This window comes from Adelges cooleyi, unplaced genomic scaffold (genome assembly GCF_023614345.1).
Source record: "Adelges cooleyi isolate 19-005CV unplaced genomic scaffold, UGA_ACOO_1.1 ACOO_flye_CR_arks_rails_tigmint_CR_PRNA_247, whole genome shotgun sequence".
NCBI lineage: Eukaryota > Metazoa > Arthropoda > Insecta > Hemiptera > Adelgidae > Adelges > Adelges cooleyi.
Genome location: NW_026095912.1, coordinates 3,550,359 through 3,561,749, shown reverse-complemented (window position 1 = coordinate 3,561,749; position 11,391 = coordinate 3,550,359). Strand labels below are relative to the sequence as shown.

Genomic DNA, 11,391 nt, shown 5'->3' with positions numbered 1-11,391 from the left:
AACTAACGGCTAATGTAAGAAATCGCTAAAGCGAAAACTCGTTTATGGTTTAGTGAGTTTTAGCTAAACTAAAATAACACATTTTTTATTGCTACGGGCCCGTATCAATGGCATCTAAAATTTGAAGCAGATTATCTGATATTGAAGAAAGTACTCACATACATTTAATTCATGAACAATCTCCATTTCCCATAAATTGGGAAATTTATAATTAATTAAACAAAACAAAAAAATAAAAGAGAAAAAAATAATTTGATAATAATATTTTTAATTCATGACAAGCGTACAATGAACACAAAATATATACTTAGAATTAGAATTTGGTTTAAACGTCTGGTGTTTAAGATGATGTTTCTTCAATGGCGTTGGAATCTAATGTTACTTGAGCAGGGGCCTCCAAATATATAATACGAAAATCCTACAACATAAAAGTGTTATTAAAAAATTAAAAATCACATATATATCAATTGAACTTACATTGCCTGCTGAACTTTTAACGCCAGTAATACGAATGTAGAGTATCGGCCTGGGTTTAAATTTCAACACCTGCCAAGATTGTGTCAGCTCCTCAGATTTCTTTACAATCATTTCCCAGTCTTGTTTATTAAGAGAAACTTCAATTTTATAACTGTAAAACTGATCTTTGCCGCCCCAAAGCAGCAACCTGTCAATTATGGCAATAATATAATATTCGATTAAATAAAAATACATTTATTGTCTAGCTAGATAAATGCAATAATACAAAATAGAGGGACAGGTGTTATAGACATATATTTGGATCAAAGACCTTATCAAAACACAAAACATTTAATTAAGCATGAGTCTGATAAATAATGTTTGCGAGTTTAGAGACTTAAGCTCTGAGAATGAAATAAGAAACGAGACGTGCAAAGTTTGAGTAAAATAAAGAGAAATTATTGAATGACTAGAAATGAGTTTGAACAAAAACTGTCAAATTTAAACATATGTGAGCCTGGTCAGCATAGTGAAAAGAGTGCTATAACATTTTTAAGATATTTATACTATTACCTCATTGAACTAAGTATATACGGTTGTGCAAGATGAACCAATATAAAACCCGATCCCAGCAGATGATACGTGTATCTGTCATACCTAGCGTAGTTTTCATAATAGTCATCTAATAGCGAATGATTATTGACACTATTTTGACCATTAATTACAAGTGCATTCATATATTTTGATGCGACATTATACTTGTCCTTAGGAACTTAATTGAAATGAATAAATTAGACAAATGTATATTTATATATATAATAATTTTTTTTTTCTTAAAATTAGTTACTTCATTGGTTTCCTTACCGACTAATCCATTTTTTATTTCCACTTTGTACATTTCATGTATATTGTACTTGATATCCCAAACTCTCAAAGTCGCCTTAGCAGTACTTTTGGTTCCAACAATGTGTATATACCGAACCAAGCGTGGATGAAACCACAAACGTTGAACTGATCGACAATCATAGTTTGAATAATCTATAACACGTATCCAATCGTTCTGATCCATTGAAACTTCAATGTAATATGAGTAACACCTAAGTATCAAATAATTCGAATGATGTTTAGAGTAGTGATATTTTTCAAAATAGTATATAAAATTAATTATTAGAACAAAGTTGTGAAAAAAGTTGTCGAATCATTAATACAAAATATGAATATAAAATAATTAATAATACATTTGTTTGCTTTACTTGCAATTAAAATAAATTCTTGAAAAATAAAAACTGTTATACATAACTAATTATTCAAATACATTTTTTAAAATAATACCCATTTCAATTAAAAATAAATGAAAGTTAAAAGCATACCTGGGATTTATGCTACCTCCATCCGATAACATACCAATATAGTTTATAAATGATGGATTATCCAACTTTATCATATTAGTACCGCCGTTAATGTCATTGGCAACTGGAAAATTCTGAGACTGATAAATAAGACTTACATTGGGTTCTAAAAAATAAAATTATTGAAACCAACATAATATACAATTACAAATTGACGTGTACAGCAAGCATACTTAGCTGTCCTCGGAATGTATGCTCTGGTGACGACGTATTTCTAAATTGTATGGCTTCTGAAATTATATTCGAATTAACTAGTTTTAATTTCCTAGCCTTAGACATTTCGTCAGCACTCATTAACGAATATCTGACGGCAGATAAAACTTTGACTTTAGTATCATGATCTAGCTTGTTTTCGTTCTTCTTGATCCAGCGACAAACCGCACGAAATATAACAAATTCGTTAGCATAAAACGAGTCACTATTGAGAATTTCTTGAAGGTCATTCTAAAAATACAATTTTTTTCTCAACTATTCACCTAACACGATAAAAGTTTTTATTTAAAATAAAGTCATTACGGATGACAAAGAAAGAAAATCTTTCTTTCTCAATACATGCAAAGCGATGTTTCCGATAAAGTTGAGTGATTTGACTTCGAGCTCCTTGTATGGGTAGTGTCGTGCTATAGCAAAAAACGAACATACATTGCGTACATTAATGCTTCTTTGCAAATACTCGTGCAGTGAAAGTTTTAAGTTTGAAACAACAAAAAAATCCGATATCCTAAGTAATTCAAATACCTCTCTACCCTAAAAAAAAAAAAAATGTGTTTAATCTTTTATCATTAACCTGTTTTCGATTACATACTATCAGCCAAATAATCACACAGCCCTAATACAAATTATATTTATGCCATTTAATAACCGCTAAGCTGCGTGAATTACCTCAAGATCACTTAAGTTTATTCGACCAGTATAAATGTATTTAAGTAGTATTTTAAATAAGGTAACTGGTGCTTCACTTATTGTCACCTCCAAATCATTGTTTTCTTTAAAATTTCCATAAAAAGATACCCTAAAAATAATACAATATTACTAAAAAAAAAAATTATGGAGTAAAAAGATAAAAACGGGAATTTATAGGAGTGCGCGTGATAATTTTGGTCTACTTGATATTAAGTATACCATTTTTGAAATGATAAATGCATTTTAATTAGAGAGTCCTAATACATAAAACAAGTTTTATTTTATTTTGAAAACGTCTATCGGCATGTTCCCTTTATTTTCATAATATTTAGGAAGGTAGCATCTTAAAAAAATAGGGTTCTTATTATAGGTAACAACGAACCAGAAAGTCCAATTTGCACGAAAATGCTAAGGGGTAAGGTTGATAAAGGTAAAAAAAGATTAAATTTAAGCCTAACTTTTAGACCTGCGTTCCAAAACTATAGTTACAAAAAAAAATATTAAATATAAAACCAATATTTTTTACCCAACGATAAGAAAGGCCAAAGGAAATATACTTAATGGTAAGAATATATTACCTAAAAAAATCGCTCCGTGAGGCTAATATCATACGATGAGCGGGCAATCGTTCTCCGTCTACAACTAAAACAACATCTGAAATGCTGAAATAAGTATTAAAATAAGTTCACAAAACACATAAGAAATTAAAGTAACACTAAATTCTGTATAATTTCTGATAAAGATAGTTGGCTAAAAAATGTGTTTTACAATTAATATGCTTCAATTTTATCTTAGTCACTAATTTAAAATTGAAAATAATATAAGCAATGAATAAATTAGGGAGAACGAATATGAAGAACAGTAGGGGAGGAGAAGATGAATCTATATATTTTGACAGGTCAGGAAAAGATATTATTCAAAAATAGTTTCCTTATTAGCATTAATAGTTCATAATGAAAGGCATATCAATTTTTTCCACTTTGTGCACTACCTACTATAAATCAAATTAGAATTACTACACCAGTATTGACAAATCGGGACACACTTACAGCTTACTTTAACCATTTTATTAAGGTATAACAATTTATAATATTAACAGAGCAGAATACATTGTGCTAAAAACTAAAAAATTAACTTGCTTAGATTTGAAAATAATAAAATGCTTAATGGTACAAATTCAATACTTCATACCTTTCGCTTAGATAGAGGCTGCCTATGTCGCTGACCAAGAAGTGAGTGTGGTCGATTTGTTCGTTACTGTGTGTTTTAGAAGACGAAGGATGCGTCATATAACCTTTAAGATTAGAACATGATAAATTCAACTAATCAACTTTTAAAACATAAATTCTAACGTGCATACTATAAAAAAAAGCTAGTACAGTGGGGTTGTGGCATAGTTGGAACGGGTTGGACTTAATTTTAGTTGGACCAACTATGTATTATTTCCGTGCACCCAGTATAGGAACAAGTACATTTTACGACACAGTATATAATATCTTATATTATAATAGTATATAATATCTTATATATAATAATCTTCAAAGAAGGTGTGGTAAATTATACAGATAAATAACATTTTTAGTTGAAAAAAAATTACATTATACGACACAGTATATATTACAATATTTAAAGCAGGTGTATTACAATATACAGTTAAATAACAACTTGTATAAGTAATGTTTTTAGGTGAGAAATAAATGTATGAATTTGAAAATTGTAAGAGTTTTGGCTAAACAACAAAAATGCCAGTGATATTATCAGTGATATTTCTTGAACTACCTGTTAAATTAAAATATAATTTATACAATGATTTCATAGCAAAATAACACAGCTATAAAACGTACAAAATATTATGTTGAACTCTCTAGTAATTTAAGCAATTGCTAAAAAGAATATTTTATTATTTACATGGTTTAAACCATTATAGTGACATGGTAATGAATAAAGAAGGAGAACAAAATGATTGTCTCAAATAAATGCCTAAAAAAGCGAGGAAACTTTAACTAACATTCAAAACTAACCTTATGCTAAAATTGAAAGTTACTTGATGAAAAGTTATCAACAGAATGCATTATGCTTCTGAAGTAGAGGTTAAATTGAAGGGTACAGGGAAAAAACCAGCAGTCACTTTTTAAAAATGGCTATTTTGATACAAAACGAACTTTGAAAACAATAATGATAATATATAAAAACCAGTCCAAAGATGTATGTGTTGTATTTTAATACTGCACTATTTTTTTCTATACTTCATAAGATATATTAAATAAGAATAATTGAATTTACATATGGTGCACGGTTTTTGTATAGCTACATAAATATGGTATTGTTAAAAATTAAACACAGATTTGGAATCTGACGTCAGTCTTTTTGATCATACCAATGTTTTGATTTAACAAATAGTTTTTTTTTATTATTAATCATACGCTGCAGATAAATATTATATTATTATTATAATAGTTGTACATATATGTGTGTGTGTTAAAGAAGGGAGCAATATTTTTTAAAGCTAAACGAAAATAGCATACAGAGTTTTTACTATTCTCCAAAGCGTAATCAACTCTCGAAATTTAAAAGATAACATGAATATTGAGTTTACTTTTTAAAAATGCAATTCGTTTCAAAAGTCGATAACATTTTAAAACTTACCAAAAAAAGATTCAAATTAGAATATTTCGTGTATAGTGTAAAATAATATTTTTTTAAATGTTTCCATACGGAATTAACACAATTATAAATGTCTATCTATTTTTACTATTGAGCAAAAAACAAAACACCATAGTTAACGATAAGTTTAGTGAGCTTATTGATTGCTGCAATTAAATTATAAAGAAAAAAAGTACTTATGTATTAGTGAAATATATTATTACCTGGAGTTGGCCATAAAAAAATAAATGCTAAAAAGTAAATCAGCATAGTGTTATAATACGTGTTAATATAATATCAAAATAAAACACTTTAAAAAATACTATAAAGAAAAATTTGTCAGTAGATATTGAATACCAATCTAAACATTTAGTTTTATTACAAAAGAGTACAATATTTTTTTACACTTAATGGGACATGTTTTTAAAGTATCATTGTGTTAACACAGAGTGTACGTTTTCTTTGTACAGGCGCACAAACATGGTATTGTTGTATATTGTTTAACATAAAAGACAGATTTGAAAATTACGTCAGTTTTGTTGATCACACGCATAATCTGTGCGCACGGTAGTGTGCCAGGCCAGTTCCATCAATGTCGGTGTATCTTTACACAAAATAATTCACCCAGTTTTTCTTACCCACATATTATCTCGGTTTCCTCTTAAGATAAGCTTTTGAAACTTGAAACATAAATTAAACTCGCGTAGCTTAGGACATTGTACAGCATTAGGCCCATAATAGTACTTGTTTACTTAACATACTAGTTTTTTGGAAGGTTAGACAGAATAAGAAATGATTATCCAGGAAGTTCTTCACTGCTAGGTTTTTCCAATTTTATAGATGAATATAAAACATGATGATTATTTATAGATGATTTTATAGTACAACAAAATATATACTTGGGTACTTGTTTGTATAAATGGGGACATTCTTTTTTTTAATCGATATTATGAATTAAATCAACTATTGCTAAACGATTTATTATTTTATCGCCAAGACTAGACGAAGGAGATCGACCCAACTGATATACAATTCATAGTTTTGTATAATTATCGACAAATTATTTAGACATAATGTTAAATGTGTGATAATGATCGATGTGGTTTACATAATGTTTATCCGTCTTGTTTGTTAGTAACAATAGTTGAATCAACGAGAACTTCTACTTTAATTGCCTGTTCAATATTAATTACATTTAAGTTGTAACCATTATATACAAATTTAAATTTAAATTTATGTCAACAGCTTGAACAAAATAATATGTGAAGTCCCGGTAAACAGAATTGTGAGTGTTTTCTATTAAGTTCTTTAACTGAGTTATAAAATAAAAGTTTGAATAAAAAAAACATTTTTAATATTATTTTCTTATTAAAACTGGGTGTTTATAAAATAATTATAACATACCATAAACTGTCTTAAACAAAATCAGCAAGTATTTATTTAATTCATAATTTGCAAAAAATGAAGTGTTTTAAATATATTTATACTCGGCCCACGATAATGGTTTTATTTGAATTACATTTTTATACAATGTTTTGAAAAAAATTAGTATACAAGTAAATTTCTTGTAAAAATGGCAAACTAGTTACAACATAATATAAAAAGTTATAATCTTAACAGTCTTGTGACTTAGGAATAAAAAAAAATATTATAATATCGTTAATAACTTTAAAATGATTTACACTTATTTTGTGTTACCGGTTTTCAGATTCTTTCAAACTTTTAAATGATTGGGAGATAAAAGGAAACATATAAAATGACTTGTCGGAAAATAATGTCTTAACTTTTTCGAAAAAAGCACCAATGTTTTGCCAGTCTTCTGTTTTTTTCGATATTGTCATGTTAGATTCTTTAACTAGTAACAAATAATAATCAGAAATGTTTTCAATGTCTGTACAAGGTGGATAATAATTTGTTTGTCTTATTATATCCGTACTGACTTTCTCGTGGAATGTTTTAAAAGAATAACGGTCCCCGAAAAATTGTACAAATGAGTCGCCCTCTGACGGTTCGCCAAAACACTCGTAGTATTCTTTTAACATGGAAGTCATGTCTTTGTCCAGCCTACGGAGTTTACTGTAATCTTGCAGCCTCACCGAGTAGTCTAAATATTTCTTAATAAATTTCATTAATATTAGTTTAAGTAATTTCATTATCCCGTTTTTAACATGCCACAGGTATAAAATCTGATAGCTTATGGTAATGTCCAGACTCGTCGCGATACCGTACAATTCGTGCAATGTCTTTTTTACAATTGTCCAGTATTTTTTGCCAAAATATTCGACTACAATTTCACCGATTTTGTCCGACTTGTGTATATACGATAGAGTTTCGAACGATATTTGTTTCTTACCTTCGGTCGAAACCCCGTGCTTTTCGTTGAACGCCATTTGATAATTCAGCCATCCTTTGTTTGTGAACACCCATGCAATGCCGTCTTTTTCTACTGGGATTTTCTCTGCGTTTATTGCGTTTAGTTTTGCTTTCACGTCTTCAAATTTGCCCATATTGGATGTCACAAACGACCGTAGAGACTCCTTGATGGATCGATGAGCTTTGAACATGAACCCAGTGTTTAACGAACCGCCGGCCTTGCCATTCAATAACAGACTATGCACCCTGACCGTGTAAAACCATAACGTCCATAGGATTTCCCGCAAGTGACTATGTACGGGCACAATGTGGACGGTTGCTAACATCGAAGCGGCTTCAGCATCGAACAATACATAGTCGTAGACGGTAATATACTTAAATTCATTGTTAGACCCGTACACCCATTGTTCGGTAAGCTGCAAGTGACGTAACGCAGATAAAGCGTAGCTGCATTGGAGTCGTTTGTAATATTCGTTATTATTTTCTTGTGAGCTTTCTGCGGACTGCTGCACGTCTTGTTCCATCCCAATCCGAAGATCTTCGCGGGTTTCCAAAATGCCCATGTGAAGGTTGGTCGTTTGCATTTCGACATAATGGGCAAGTATACAAAACATAATTAGCGTCGCGTTAGCTAGACCAAACCGTGATGATAAGAGGTTTGAACGTGACATTTTTTCTGCACTCTTCTTGTAGAACTAGTCCACTATATTATATCCGTCAAGTTCTAGTTAGAATACTAATAGAAGATTTTCTTAAAACAACATTGTTACGGTTTGACTTAAAATTGTAAAACGGCAAGTCGTGTACGCAATTCCTTTGTTATTCAGTTTAGTTTGTTCAGTTGTTCATGTTAAATTCACACTGCGTACAGAGTGTTCAGTATTTTAACGTTCATAAAACGGTGCTAAGAGAAGATAATCTATTGAATACCTAGACATTTTGATGGACAAAAAGCTTTTTGTTCATTATGTTTTAAATTTATTCAAAAGACTTTATATACTTTTGTTTGCAGATAACGGATAATATATTATAAGACAATGAATCGAGTATTAGATTTTCAATAATGTAATTGTTTTATTAAAAATCTTGAATCCAAAAAGTCATCTTTGTCGTAAAATTCTAAGTAATATTAATTACATTTTAAATGAAGGTTAACTTTATGAAAAAAAAAACGGAAAATAGGTTAGTAGTCCGACAATAGAAACAAAGTTTTGTTCTAAGGAAAATGTTATAGGGACAGAAAGTAATAATTATCGAATTTTGAAACTACAAATGTACTATATTTTTAGTTGACGAATTACGAACAATTATTTGTTTATTAGACTAGCGCGGTGGAGGTGGATGAGATAATGGTACACTATTAGCGCTCATACAAAGCTCCGAACTACGATTATGAAATCAAAACTCAAAAATAAAGATTACATGGAAAACATTTTTCATAGTCTAATTATAAAATGTTTAAAATATCTAAAACGTTTTTTTTTAATATTTAAAATCTCAAAAAAATGAATTAAAAGTGCAGTACGTCAAATATACGACAATATAATAAAATGTATACAAAATATAAAATTATTGAGATATTATTTTTTTTTTTTTATTCAAAGAATAAATTATATATTTTATATTATAGTATTGTAAAAAAGTACCTTAGTAACTTACCTTACCACTCATTATGGACAAAACATACATACCATACATAAAATGTTGTGTTAATCAAATAAGTATTCCACATATTGGTTTTAGATATTTGGAAAATGGATATGTTTTTGGACTGGTTACAAATAGAAATTTACGTGGACGACTGTCTTACGACATCTTGGTCATTGTGCTTTCAAGGATGGGAACACATAAATTGCAAAACAAGGAAACAAGCACGCCAGTTAGTGGCGACAGATTTATCAATTCATAATCATAGACAAATATAGCCCAACATTTTTGGAGATACCTATTATGATTTATACCACTAAACATCAAGTAAAAATAATGCAGATATTCCTAAAATTTAACAAATCTAGTATGGAAAAAAATAAATAAAACAGGTGACTTATTGAAAGAACCCTCAATTATTACATTTATTGTATAAAACAATCTATACTTTTATATAAAGCAAAAATCTTAAAATTTAATTATATTAATCAAACAAAACAAAAAACAAATATGAGTAAAAGGAAAAAAAACCTTTGATAATAATATCTTGAATTAATGGCAATCGTGCCATGAACACAAATGTTATACTAATAATTATTCTGCATTTGTGTTGTGTTGTACGAGACATTACAAATTCTAAAAGTCACATTGGCATTACTTCTGGTTTTAACAATGCGGATATACTTAACTACGCGTGGATCAATCCATAATCGTTGAATTGATCGGCAATTATCATTTGAATGGTCTATAACACGTGTCCAACTGTACTTCTTGTCAGTTATTGAAACTTCAATGTAATAAGAGTAATACCTAAAATATCAAATCATTCGAATAATATGTAGAGTTATATTTTGTAAATATTTATACAAAATTAAATATTAGGATCAGAGTTCTGGAAAAAAATGTCGAATATAAGATATGACAACTAGCCTATAAGCAATAAAAATAGTTTTATAAAACTTTGATAAACGTGTTTGCTTTACTTGTAATAAAAATAAATTCTCCACATATAAAAATTGATATTCATAAATAAAATCAATCATGAACCATAGTCAAGAATGTTTTGAATAATTATTCAAAAACATTTTTTTAAATAATGGCCATTAAAATTAAAAATATGTATAAGTTAAAAACATACCTTGGTTCCTTAATCGCACCTTCATCCGTTAATGTTATTTCAATATAGTTTATAAATGATGGATGACGCAACGTTATTGTAGTATCGCCGTCCATAACACTGACAACCCCAAAAACCTGAGGCTCAGCAACAAGATTCACATTGGGTTCTAAAAAATAAAATCATTAAACCACCATAATTTTCGAATTACAAATTGATGTGCACATCAAGCATACTTAGCTGTCCTCGATATCGGTGGTCTGGTGACTTCGATAGTCTATATGTTATATTCCTTAAACGTAAATCCGAACGAATCAGTGGTGATATGCTAACAAGAGAACTGTCTTCAGCATCCATCAACGAATATCTGACAGCAGAAAAAATGTTGATTTTTGTATCATATTTTAGATTTTTTTCGTTCTTTTTGAACCAGCGACAAACCGCATCGAATATATCATATTCGTTGGCCAAAAACGTGTCACGATTGAGAATATTTTGAAGAGTTTCCTAAAAATAATAATTTTTTCTAAACTCTACACCTAACATGATCAATACAATGTTTTTATTTAAAACAAAGACATTACAGATGACAAAGACAGAAAATCTTCAGAACGCAGTATACCCCAAGCGTTGTTATCGATAAGGAAGTCTTCGAGCTCTTTGTTTTGATAGTGTCGTGCCATATCCAAACACGAATATAAATTGTCTAAATAAATATCTCTTTGCAAATACTCGTGTAGTGAATGTTTTAAGCTTGAAACACCAAAATAAACGGAAAACCTTAGTAATTCAAAAACCATTGTATCCTAAAAAATAAAGAATAAAAAATGTGATTAGTCATTC

The 11,391-nt window shown here is 29.3% G+C and overlaps 1 protein-coding gene across 1 annotated transcript; it reads right to left on the bottom strand.

The window, feature by feature from the left end:
* Positions 1-333: 333 nt before the first annotated feature.
* On the bottom strand, positions 334-8,504 carry LOC126836969 (BTB/POZ domain-containing protein 9-like). The gene is made up of 11 exons (XM_050570688.1): positions 7,765-8,504; positions 3,960-4,062; positions 3,347-3,430; positions 2,748-2,877; positions 2,382-2,612; positions 2,039-2,309; positions 1,827-1,971; positions 1,321-1,553; positions 1,030-1,228; positions 478-664; positions 334-418 (listed from the first exon to the last, which is right to left on the bottom strand). The coding sequence occupies exons 1-11, from the start codon at positions 8,453-8,455 to the stop codon at positions 341-343; spliced, it is 2,352 nt and encodes a 783-aa protein (XP_050426645.1). The 5' UTR covers positions 8,456-8,504; the 3' UTR covers positions 334-340.
* Between the last annotated feature and the right edge of the window lie 2,887 nt (positions 8,505-11,391).